The sequence below is a fragment of the Cladophialophora bantiana genome (genome assembly GCF_000835475.1).
Source record: "Cladophialophora bantiana CBS 173.52 unplaced genomic scaffold supercont1.21, whole genome shotgun sequence".
Taxonomy (NCBI): Eukaryota; Fungi; Ascomycota; class Eurotiomycetes; order Chaetothyriales; family Herpotrichiellaceae; genus Cladophialophora; species Cladophialophora bantiana.
In genome coordinates, this window is record NW_015971595.1 from 546,755 (window position 1) to 559,919 (window position 13,165).

A 13,165-nucleotide genomic window follows, 5' to 3' on the forward strand; every position below is an offset into this window, starting at 1 on the left:
CATCAGGCTACCCAATCTAGCAGCATCTGCAGGTCCGTGAGAGGCCGAGTCCTTGACAAGTACAGACACATGACGGCGCGAGAACAGTGCAGACAATATCGTCTCATCGCGCGGCTTCGGTTAGCGATGTTGCGACCGAACATGCAACGCGAGATACGAGAGGCCCCGTCCCCCTACATAAATCCACAGTCATGACGGTGGCGACTCTAGTGATGGCTCAGCCACGAGGTCAGCCACGACGCAAGTGACGATAGCACCACCGACAAGAGCAACGACGGCAATCACAACGAAGATGAGCATGGGGATCACCCCCGACAACGGTCTAAGCAGCTGCACATGACTGTTAAAAAGCAAGTTATCTCGTAACCTCGCGACCAAAGCTCGGAGGAAGCGAACTGGGGCGGGCTAATTGCATTCTCCATTTGTCTAAAAGAGCGCATCTCCAGATCACAGACTGATATATCTCGAGAGGCTCTTCAAGAGAGAGGTAACAGAACTACTCGCGAAGCCTGTCGCTAGCTACGGGCCATGAGCTGCGAGCAGGAGCCACCCGCATTCTGATGCACCATTTATCGAGTGATGCGGAAAGCGTATTATGGCGTGCTTGGAAGTGGCGGGTTGCAAAACAACCCTCAGCGTCTTCCCCTACGGCCACACAGGCCTTTTGATGCAGGGCATCGTGGATCAACCCCCACTGCCAGGTCCCTTCAACCACACCCAAGAATCCATCCTCTAAGACACCATGTCAGCAAGCAACTCCCAGATTCCTCCCTAGCCACGCATCATTGCCGTACGAGACCGCTGCGTCCTTCGTGGTGTAGTGACGGACTCATGCCATCGCCGAATTTAGCTCCTCGAACTAAAATATCTTACCAGCCTCGACCTCACCGAGTGGAACAGAGATGCAACAGAAGGAGGTTGTCAACATGGTGGTGCCAGCGGCCGCGCGACAATTCCACAGCAGCACCTTTCGGTAATAGTGCACATTCTGCCGGTGGTGCCTCTGTCCAGTCAGGGCCTTGTAAATTCTCAAGTCTGTTGAATTCATCCATGATTGAGTCGAGGCCCTCCAAATATTATATATATACATACACGTCTTGGTATCGCGGGCTCCTTGAGCCATCCACGGAGTGAGTCATACCTATTTTATCATCAATAAAACGGACCGACTTGCTAACCAACATTTGCCAGAACAGAGCTCTGCTTAATGGAATCTCCCTCTCACAGCTAATCGAGCCTCATTCAATGAAGGATTGCACTTTACAACGCCTTCGCTACGCCAACAAACCTTATCTTAAGCAAAACTGGAACCAGCCTTCGCCTGCAATGCGAGTCAATCCTTTGTCTGTAGGGTGAAGCTTCTCCGTATGTGGCGGGGAAGATCGATCGAGTGCTGTGCTCACTGTGAATAGTGTGATGAATTTCCTCATTCTGAGAAAGATAGGGCCCACGGGACTAATCTCGCACCCCAGATATCCTGGGGGGACTCCTAGCTTGTGGAGTGTGAATGAGGATGGCAGTGGTTTCTACATTCTAAGAAGCACGAAGCCCGATGGGCGTGTCAAAGCTTATGGGCAATAGCGCTCAAATTCCCGTTCGAAGGAGAAGTTGGACACTAGCCCCATGTCGAGGCAGTGACCGAACGAGAGCGCCACCTGATTTGGCAGCCCGAAGGAGAATTTGGACACTAGAGTATGAACGGGGACGGCAGTGGGTTCTGTTATTCCAAGAAGCACGAAGCCCGATAGACTTCGTGTACCCTACCTTGCCATCGTGTTGCCATCGTTCGAAGTCGACGTCCTAATCGACACGGTCCGACCTTTCCTTTGTTTCCATAGCCGGCGGCAGATTCGGCCGCCGATGCCTTGGTCGATCGTTACTCCGTGACAAGGAAAACCTTCCTGAAAGCGTCGAGGGCCTCCGCGTTCGCGATATACTCCGAGATCCTGCCGATTCTACCCATTTTAAAGATCGATCCTGGCGATGGAAAGCCTTCAAACCTCGATCTCTTGTGCCAATGGACTCCTCTAGGTCTATTCCTTCAATTTTGGACACCAGTACTCTTGAAAAAGTTTGCAAAGGTAGTCTTACGGATATCGCGAACAACTCTCGAAAGGCTTAAATAAACCGTGGAAACCTCTCTCAAAACTCGATCTACTTCACTTTTTTGGCACTCTTTTTCTCTCAGCTCTTCATAATGATCCGTTTCGACAATATCTATATAACAAGTAAGGCTGTTATCTGGCCTATCGATCTCAGAGAATAGACAAGATATCTTCAAAATGATCCTTTTAAAGATCGAGGCGAGGGTCCACATTCGAAGGCTCCTTATTGATTCAATTCGGCGATATTCTACCTTATTTACGCACAAAATGCGAGTTCTATTGGTCACCAGGTTATCGGACCCACTGCGAAGGGGATATGTTGCGATTCAAGGTCTGTTCTAGTAGTATAGCCACTATTCCTGGTATGCCTACGCCAACAGGTTTTAAACTCTTCGCCTTAGTAGGTCAATCCTGCGGCGACGACGAACTGCTGAGGCTAACGCGTGTATTGGGAAACGCCGCAGAATGATAAGAAGAGACTAGAAAAGTCGCTGCCCTCATGCGCTGCCTGCCGTGAGAGAAGGTTAAGGTGCGACGAAGGTCGACCTCAATGCTTCAATTACACTAAGAATCGTGTGAAATGCGAACACCGATCACGCGACGAGAAACCTTCTCTACGAGGGGGTGGGCGCAATCCAGCACCATATATCCGTCCCCACGGAACTCTTGGAGAAACACCAATGGTCCTTGTTGCTATAGCAGCGATATCAACACGTCGAATGCCTGGAAGAGTTGTTGGTGAAGGACTCGATTAATTTCGAATCCATCGACTGGGATTTTACGCTCCAGATGCATGTCGAGGCTGGACGCATCGGGTTCCACCTTTGTATAAACTCATGACGGCTTGAACATGGATAACTATGCCGTTATGTGACTTGTACGCAAGTCCCATCAACCGGCTGGATATTCTAAGCAACTTTGTAGAGCTGTGCCACGAAGAATACGAATGGGGCCGTCTGCATCGAGAGTCCAAAGGACAATGCGAAGAACATGGTCCTGCCTTCCAGGAGAACGAGGATCTCTCTCTCAACGTCTGATGCCACTCCCCCTGTTTCTGTCAGCATGGATATGATGAGGATCTCATCTATCACAGCCTAAGCGACTCGGGTCGACGGCGGCGAAACACCTACGGTGCCCTCGAAAGCTCAAGAAATAACAAGGACACAATGGAGCAGAGGTATTTTCTCTAGTACCACAGGGCGGTTTTGACGATGCCGTGGCCCGAAGCCGTCGACAAATTTAATAACCATCTCGGCCAACTGCAAGACAATTATGGCATTCAACTAAGGTTAAGGTTCTTTGGGTCTCGAAAATCAAGAAGGTGGAGCAAGTCCGAAAACAGGCAAAAGATTTAGATTCGCTCAATGCGAAGTGTCTTCCCACCTTAACGAAACCCAAGCCGAATTTTTGGAGAGGGTGGTAGAGTGGAGCGAGATTCTGGCAAACACATCTGGGAAGAGGCTGTTGACGAAATCTTGCAAGGGAGGAAGTTTGGACCAACGACGGAACGGATCCCTAACGGACAGAGAGGGAGAGAAGGACACTTTTACGAATAGGCCAAATGCGGACGGACAGCTACAGTCCTTGTTCTTTTTGAATGGCCAAGATTGGCCTGTCGAGAAGCCTTCATGGGAGTTCTGTCTAAGCTACGTCCGCCAATTGATCGATCACCTCCAGAACATGATCTACCTTATTATATTGGGCCTCCGCTTTACACTGGGCCACTTGTATTCACATTCGAATCTTTACTCCGTGCGGGTCCGTTATCTCAACTTGATCTTATTCCCGGCGAGAACACACCGTACTGGCATTCTAGCGGAGCAGGCTCGGGAACAGCATTCCATTGTGAGGATGCGAATTTCCGATCCTATCACCTTGTTCTTGCTGGTTGGAAGCTCTGGGTCCTTATTTAACTCAAACATACTGCCAGGTTCGAGGCCTTTATTAAAAGGCTATCCTCCGATCTCGGCTCTTCAGCGCTCGGTCACCTAATGGCGTGATGAATGTCCGCGACGACAGATTCAATACAGATTTATTGGAACTTTGACGGTAGCCCAAGCCTTGAGGGAGCCGTCGGAGTTCAAGGAGAGGGACGAATTGCAGTGATGATGCCGCCCACGCTTTAAGCCTGACTATATGTAGTTCGATGGGACTACTAGGAGTCTACACACTCGGTGTTGTTCAGATCTGGAAGCTCACAACTCAATTATGGCCGTTCAGAAAAAGAGTAGTGTCCAAAGGCCTGACAAGACAGGACAGCCTTAGGGGAGGAATGAGTCATGCCCATCCCTACAAGACGGCCCACAAGGGCGGTTGCGGTAGTAACGGACGACAAGCACACGGTGGTCACGCCTGACACCACACTAGTCACATCGGACAATGCGATATAAGTACCAGACCATCCGAGTCGACCGGATTCGACTCCGACGACGAGGTCATGAGAGAAGCGGACGGCAACGGCTAAACACCAGCAGAAGAGGAGCTAGCAGGGTAGCCGCAGAACGAGCGGCGAAGGAAGCCGCAATAACGACGACGAGGGCAGCGGACCAAAGGGACAAAGGAAAACGGAAAGCAAAGGAGCAGGGTATTAGAGCTGTTTTCTAGAGCACTTACGAGGTACTAGAGTTAGGTTTCTTGGTTAATATTAGTTCCTCACTTCCTCTTATGTTCCCAAATTGTGCCAAAGTGGGTAGGGCTGAAATAAGCCATATACGAGAATATTATATTGGCTAGATCGTCCTACTGTACCACTTCGAAATCTCGAGATTTCTGAAGCGCCCCTTGGCGCCCGCATCTCTACAAAACCTTACTCGGTAGTATTTCAATCTGTCAAGCGTTAGTTTAACGCCCTCGACAAGGCGAATCGAATGATATCATGGCATCTTGGTGTGACTTTATGTTGCAGGATCTCGTCACAGCGTTGACGCGTCAAAGGATTATCAAGCTAGTCACAGCAGGCGCTCATGTTCATTGGAAAAAACTGGTGTGAAAAGCAGGAGACGATAAAAATGCCCCGGAACAGGTAGAGTACAGTTAAACCTTTCTCGAGATTATCATACGGCTACACACATGTGCTTGTGCCTTGTCCACATGGCGTCCGTGGCTGGATTCCTCTCTTGAAGCTGATTCAACAAAGATACGATCTGGTCTCTTGTTTCTTCGGATCCCGCACTGCTGTACGATAGTAGGAGCGTTGTCGGATAGTAATGCAAACCGAATATTCTTCCCTGAACCATGTGTTTGTGGAACATCCAAACTCTCTTGCTGACCAAAGCATTATTCCCTTCACGTTCACGTGAATAGCCGCCTGCTTGCTGTCAACATGTTGGACAAAGCTCGCCTGGCGAACTTCTCATTGATTCTTGAAGGGGCGACTATTCGCCCGATCTCACGCACACTGAAGGGTCCATTCAGAAGACCGAGGTTGCGTAGAGTAATCAATTCTAGAAATGAATAGTCGTAGCCTCCTTATTTTCTCCGATCCCCAACCCATCAACGATACGATGCTCTCGCAGCGGAGGCATCGCAGAGGTCAAGCATCCCAGTTTCTTTCTCCTGCAGCCCAAGCACTGCAAAATGGCATCGGTAAATCGAAGTATAATATTGTAATATGTGGTTTGGGAGAAATTGTATATGATCTGTCTGTTCATGTGCGACTTCTGAGGGGTCTTGTGTTCTATGTTCAAAGTACCAGACTCTAGATGCCGGACTCGGAGATCGACCATGACAAGCTTCCAATCATCGGTGATTTCGCCAAACTGTTCTAATATCTCCAAAGAGCCAGGGAGAAGGTATTCCAAAGCCTGGGAGCAGAGAGATGCTCCCATAGTTGACATGAGGTGGAGGAATCACGTTGCAGAGATCGCCACCAAGTTAGCGGTTGCCAATTTTTGCTGGCCGTTTAATGGTCAGTTTGATAGGTAGTTTAATCACCAGCGCCATTTACATCGAGATGACCACGTCATGGACAGCGTTGCTTCGACTCAACTTCAGAGAAATCGAGTCCCTAAGGAGCCTAGTCCAAGCTGTGGCGAGGGATTCGATTCGTCATCGAGTCACTCATGCTTAACCTATTTATCCAAGAGACTAGCCTATTTTAGAGTATATTCCGAAGAAACGACATTTTACTGACGTGTAGGAAGGTGCCAAATGTCCATAGGGGGGAACAAGATTTGGAACAGACTGTAGTGTATAATAGATTCCAGGCTACAGAATATTTAGCAGCACCCTGTATATCCGAGGTGGCTTTTTAGCAACCTTTCAGTTAACTCTAACAGTATCCAGGCAACTTGGTAGTAAGCCATTGAAGTCTTGGCCCAGGTTCTCCGTGTATTTATATGACTTCTTTATAATAATAGGCGTGAACGGGAAAACTCGCTCTTGCACAGGGCTCAGGTCTAGTGGGAGTATTCATTAGGCTATTCCTGAGACCTCTCCTACTACTCAAAAGACTCTCGAAGACTCGGAGACATTGGACCACCGTGGTATATAGAAGATCAAGACCCGAGATAGCTGACGCTCCTATTGATCCCCATGTCCCTTCGATCTTGTCACGGTGGCAGTAACTGCGCTTTCTGGCCTGTAGCTGGGACACGGCTGATTCGTAACACTTGCCCCAATTTGATATGAAACCTCTTCTCTCAAGCCCGGCAACAGCAAGCAAGAAAGGCCTGAGCCTTCCACGCTCTAGAGTCTAGCTTTACGTTTACCCCGCGGGCCTCGACCTCGCCTCGGGCAAAATTGAACCATTTGACTAGCAGAGTGCAACCTCGGCGCCGAGCCCATTTAACGAGAACAACACGCCGAATCTTGGGATGTCTGAAACCGCCGTGACTGGGCGTTACGGACACACTTCCAGACCTTGGTGTGCTATTCACCGACTACCTTCCTGGAGCCGCAAAGTAGCGTATTTATAAACATTCGACTGGATCAGCCTCGACCCCGCTTTAACCTGTAGAGAATTCAAATTGTTTACTTGTAAATTCACTCATCATGTATCACGTCACATCTGCATACAATATCCTGGTACGTTTTGGACATCCGTGTAGTCTTAGTCCATGAACTGACCATTCCCAGGTGGTGCTGGCGGTCACCATGGGGAGCTTCACCTACGGCTACTGTGCATCGATCCTGGCGAATATATATAGCCACGCTGCATTTTACGAATACTTGGGCCTTTCTCTTGAAGGCCCGGGGGCGTCACACACAAACAGCCTGATTGCAGCATTCAGCGCCTTGCTCTACGTGGGCGGCTTCATCGGGTGTTGTCTTTATCCGCTATCCGCCTCCAGATTTGGCCGGCGCATCCCTCTGGGCGTGGGATCCGTGTTTGTTATTGTAGGTGGAGCATTGCAAGCCGGCACGGTCCACAGCGCCATGATGTGCGTGGCGCGTATCATGACAGGCATTGGAATTGGGCACTTCCTTCCCGGTTGCCCACTGTACCAGGCTGAGGTTGCGCCTGCCCATAATAGAGGCTTTATGGTCGGCCTCCATGCGAGTGTAGTGGGAGCAGGCTTTACCGTCGCACAGTGGATCGGGGTTGCATTTTTCCACACAGCCGGACAGGCAGGCTGGCGGGCACCGCTCGCTCTGCAGTGCGTCTCGCCTCTGGCTATGCTATTTGTGGTTCCCTTTCTGCCAGAGAGCCCTCGTTGGTGTGAGTGTGGTCCTTCCCTGTCAGTGCATTATTCGTGCCAACCCTTATTCAACCTAGTGTACTTGACTGGGCACGTCGAGCAAGCAGAGAAGACTATCCTGCGACTACATCGAGACAGAGCGGACCCCTCCAACTCATACGCACACCATGAATTCCAAAGTATCAAGGCCCAGCTCGATCTCGAAGCAGAAAACAAGCGAACCCTCTGGGATGGTCTTGCAGATCCGCACATGCGCAAGCGTTTTATCTTTGGGTTCTTGGTAAATACCGCCTCGCAGTCCAGTGGCTCCATTGTGATCTTGAGTAAGTTGACACAGGTGTGTGCGGATATTAGGCTTGGATGCTAACCCTGCTCAGCATACTCTTCTGTCATCTATGCAAGGTTGGGGTTCAGTGCATTCCTTCAAGGTATCTTGGCCGGGGTCTGGACTGTTCTCCTTACGATCTTCAATTTATTAGGCGGCATTATTACCGACAAGATTGGTCGGGTTAAACAACTTGGTAGTTTCTCCTTGGACTTTGGTTTTGGTGGCTGCTGACCAGCTTTCCAGTGATCGGACTCTTGGGCTGCTTACTCTGCCTGATCATCTCGGCAGCTTTGAGCGCGACCTACGCAGGGAAGGACAACAGAGCAGCCAATACCGCAGGCACCTTTTTCATTTTCCTTTTTGTGTGCTTGTAAGTAAAGTTCAGGTCATCGAAAGTCCTCATTACTGATGCACTCAAAGTTTCGCGGCGGGAGTTGAATGTCCATCGTTTGTGTACAGTTCGGAAATCTTTCCTGCCGCCTGGAGAGCTTCGGGAGTTGGTGTGTCGTTGTCCGCTGTCCAGCTATGGTCGGCCATTCTCACTGGGGCTGCTGCAATAGCCTTTGAACATATTAAATGGTAGACTCTTTGTGGCGTGCCGCTTGACCCTGGATCTAGCGCGAAACTGACCACACATTCCAGGAAGTTTTACCTTGTCTTTATTTGTTTCACCACAGTGATGGCAGCCGTTGTCCTGCTGTTTTTCCCCGAGGCAAGATATTCCACCGTCCAAAATGGAGGTCAAATGCTAATCGATGCTTAGACCAAAGGACTTACACTTGAGCAGATCAGCAAGGCATTTGGAGACGTCATTGTTGAAGATATGACACCCCTTGATAATTTTTCCCACGATAAAGTCTCGAGCCAAGAGCAGGTGTATTCGGAGCATGAATTTATGGACGTTGACGCCCGAAAAGGCACTATGGGCTAAGTTGCCGCGAGGCCAGAGCAGGGCGGTCGTCTGAGACCACCAAATGATTTGATTGCAGGACATATTGCACTTCTGATTACCTGCACTTTTGGCTATATAGTTATGACTTTTCAGCTGCCTCTAATACTATATAGCACACGCGTTGATACAGCAGAAAACTAGAGGCCGAGAATTCACACATTTCCTGTGCCAGTCTGGGATCTGTCGGTGCTTGTGTCCGCCGTCGCTGACCGTTAAGGGGACGGAACGAGACCCTAGAACTAGCTCTGACCTTCGCTTGTAACGTAAAAGGTGTCCTGATTTGCCAGCCTTGATGGCCAGTCGACTGATTACTCAATCAGGCCGTATGATTGTCGATTGGGGAGTGGTATCTTTGCGCGGGTGACTACCTAACTTTTGGAGCACGTTGCAGAGACTTCAGTAGTGTAATTGGTGTTTCGGAGAATTAGTCGTTTTCTGTGGCTTCGAGTGAGCTAGGTATCAGTGGTTCTTCTGATATGTGTGCATGATATTTATTGTCTTTGACTTCGGTGGCTTTTAGGTTGTAGGTGGCATCCTTCTCCCATTTTGCTTGTGCTGCTTAACCCACTAGCCCGAAGTGTCGGCTAATCCTAACCATAGAGGGTAGGTTTCCCGATCACGTGTATGGCGGAATTCTCCACACGCAAGTTCGCTGCCGCGACATAGTATCAACAGGTTATCACGGACCTTTTCGTCCAACACGAAGAGCGAGAATCCAAGAGATGGGACAAGGGGAGTCCATTACTATTATGCAGAACCGCAATGGGAGTTAGCTCCTAAGCATGTTGGTGTATTAACTGACTATTGCAATGGGAAACCTCGCTCTGGATCCAAATCTAGCACCGCCGTTCGATGCACCCTGGCTTTTTCTTTGACGAGAGCACAAGAACTGGCGCCGACACTATATGGCCATCTCCTTTCCCAACACGACCAGAAGCTCGGTTAGAGAGTCCTTCAGATCCATCACCGCCAATTCTATGAGCTTGGTGCGTGAACAGGCTGGTTTATCAAGCGTATGAGCCTCGGTGCTCGGTGAGAGCGATCGGCCCGAGCTTTGCCTGCTGCGTTCTTCACGGTGTGCTAACATTTTACGCTGAACATCAGGTCTCAAGCTCTAGCAAGCTTGTACATGCACAGAGTTCATAAACAAGTAAAGTTGCGCCCCTTTTGACCACTGGTGGTCGATGCATGAGAATTTGCCTTTCCCTTACATCCATTTCCACTTATTAATGCCGACCCGGAAATCAAGGAGCAAGCTCAATCAACAATTTCCACATTCTCATAGTTTGTACTCAGCGACCCTGGAAACATGGGCAGCGATGATGAACCCTTTTTCGGGCCTAGCAGCACTGTACACATCCCAACAAAAGACCTCCTCTCTTGGATCTTCGACGAAGCCAAATATTCGCCAGATGAACCGGTGAGTCGATCATCGTGCGAATCTATCCGATCTCATCGTGTTTAGATCTACATTGACCCTGGAGATCCGAGACGTTCCCTCAGCCTGAGGCAAGCGAAGCATCTGATACGACGCCTCATTGCCGGGTTTCGGTCGAGGTCGCTGGCGAAAGGCGATTGCATTTGTGTGCACTCTTTCAATGATGTGAGCCCCGGATGTAGAAACCCTTCAGCTGTCGGCATCCGCTGAGCTATGAGGCAGCTGTATTACTCCTGTGTCTTTCTAGCCGCTGTGGGGGCGGGATTGACCTGGACTGGAACAAACCCTGGCTATACCAACTACGAACTGCAACACCACCTGAAGGCGTCCAAAACGAAGCTGGTAATAGCACAGCCTGACCTGTACGATGGCATACTAGCAGCCGCAAAATCTTGCAACATTCCCGAGGAGAATGTGCTCAAGTTCGATTCGCTGTCACAAGAGGACTTTTCTTCGATTTCGTGGAAAATCTTGCTACAAAATGGAGCGCAAGACTGGGTACGGTTCGAGGACAAGTCCGTCGCAGAGTCTACTACTGCTTGTATCCTGTTCAGCTCAGGAACCACTGGCCTGCCCAAGGCTGCGTGCCTCTCGCATTACAACCTCGTTGCCCAGCACACCTTACTCCAAGAGCAAGTACAAAAGCCATACAGAGTGGGATACCCATCCTAATCTTGATTCTCTCGTATTTTAACTCCTTTCAGGTGAAACGAATTCTCTGTCTGCCCTTCTTCCACGCCGCCATGGCCATAATCGGGCACATAACTCCGCTGCGCTCGGGTCACATCGCCTACGTTATGCCGCGATTCCAAGTTGAGGATTTCCTCCGCTTCACCGAGAAGTATGAGGTGACGGAACTGTTCGTTGTACCGCCAATCATCGTCTCAATTCTGCAGTCTCCTTTGATCCAAAAATACTCTTTAAGAAGCCTACGGTCGGGCATGACAGGTGGCGCTAAAATAGACCTTTTGTCTCAGAAAAGGTTTACGGCTCTGATGCACCCGGAAGGCTGCATCAACCCTTGCTATGGAATGACTGAGCTCAGCTGTATTGGATCATGTTACCCCTGGCCAGAATTAGACATCGATGGAAGCGTAGGCTACTTTCTGCCTAATCTGGAGGTCAAGTGAGTCCGAGACCAATGGACGAATTGGAGATTCAACCGAGCTGACTTGCGGAACGGCTCGTGGATGACGATGGACAGGAGGTTCGGGCTTACAACAAAATCGGGGAGATATGGATTCGCGGTCCAACTGTGATCAAAGGTTACCTCGACAATCCTGAAGCGAATTCGTTGTCCTTCTCTGGAAGATGGTTCCACACTGGTGACGTCGCGTATTGTGATGGGAAGACCAAAAAGTGGTATATTGTGGACAGGAAAAAGGTACAGTCTGCCCCTGCATCATGATACCCGATTCTAATTTCCGCGCCGAATATAGGAGTTGATCAAGGTTCGAGGCTTCCAGGTCGCACCACCTGAGCTAGAAGGCGTGCTGATGTCACATCCTTTAATATCTGATGCTGCGGTGATTGGGGTACCGTCCTCTGATCCTGTGGATGGAGAGCTTCCTCGGGCATACATTGTGCGAAGACCAGGGCATGATGCCGATGCACTGAGTGAAGACCAGGTCAAACAGTACGTTGCAGGGCGTCTTGCCAAATATAAACAGCTGAACGGCGGCATCGTCTTTGTGCAGAGCCTGCCAAAGACGGCCAGTGGGAAGTATCTCAAGAGGAATCTACGGGACCTTTACCAGAAGGAAGCTTCTAGTTCAACACTGAAGTTGTAAGTGAGTATCTAGCGCGTTAGACGTTGTGGGCTTCGGGTTTGGCGGCGCATGCTGCAATGCCCTCGCTAGCCCCCGGCTGAGCTTTGTGAAAATCTCAGTCCGCGGTGGAGCATGATAGAATTGTGTCATGCCGACAGATGCCACGAACAGCAGCACAGCAGCTAAGGAGTCCTCGATCGTGGGCAAGGCTGAGCGTTGCCAAACATTCGCTACACTTGTTGTCTTTTTTTTAGTCGCTTTTCTTGTTGAATGGGAAATTGAAGCACCTCTGCTCACATCACCAGCACAATCTATCCAAACACCTCCTGCTAGAATGTCAAGAAGTATTAAACAATGCCGACCTCGAGATTTGAGGCTGGGATGCGCACAATCCTCCTCTGGCAGAACTTCTCCGGTCGGTTTGAACGCAGCCAACGGAGTAATGAGGCATCTGCAGAGCCCAGGAGATGTACTTCGTATGCAACGACGCAAACGTGAGTTAGTTGACGCGAATAGCACTGGACGAGCAGCTATAGACTGGGCGAGGCAAGACGCTGCCACATACCCGCACGCAAACAAGGTGCCGAGCTGCTCGGGGTGGGGATTCGTCGGCAAGAGCACCCGTACCAGACGATGAGTGGCCTAGTGGAGCGGGGGAGGGGTCTCGTATGGTTGGCTGCCGTCACCCCTCGGCGCCGGAGCTCGGCATGTGTTATGTCTGCAATCCCCGCCGAGCCGCATCCACGGCCAAGCTGGCGGGGGACCGGGATAGTCCGGGGACTGGGGGCGGAGAGGGATCCTCGTCTCCCCGCCTCCTTCCTCCGCAGCAAACTGCAGCCTCGGCCTGCCCTCTGCGTGGCCGTTCATGCCTGGCATAGACAACAACAACAACAACTTCGTCCAGCTTCAACCTGCATGGTTCGGTATCGTCGTC

The 13,165-nt window shown here is 50.3% G+C and overlaps 2 protein-coding genes across 2 annotated transcripts; both read left to right on the plus strand.

The window, feature by feature from the left end:
• Positions 1-7,097: 7,097 nt before the first annotated feature.
• Positions 7,098-9,003, plus strand: Z519_11308 (uncharacterized protein; the record flags this gene model as incomplete). Its single annotated transcript, XM_016769020.1, has 8 exons — positions 7,098-7,130; positions 7,182-7,764; positions 7,822-8,067; positions 8,122-8,268; positions 8,316-8,442; positions 8,493-8,651; positions 8,715-8,799; positions 8,836-9,003. The coding sequence occupies 8 exons, from the start codon at positions 7,098-7,100 to the stop codon at positions 9,001-9,003; spliced, it is 1,548 nt and encodes a 515-aa protein (XP_016614866.1).
• A 1,330-nt stretch (positions 9,004-10,333) lies between these two features.
• Positions 10,334-12,252, plus strand: Z519_11309 (uncharacterized protein; the record flags this gene model as incomplete). The annotated part of the gene is made up of 6 exons (XM_016769021.1): positions 10,334-10,444; positions 10,490-10,627; positions 10,685-11,116; positions 11,167-11,556; positions 11,667-11,846; positions 11,902-12,252. 6 exons carry the CDS (start codon positions 10,334-10,336, stop codon positions 12,250-12,252), a joined length of 1,602 nt encoding a protein of 533 aa, XP_016614867.1.
• Positions 12,253-13,165: the final 913 nt, after the last annotated feature.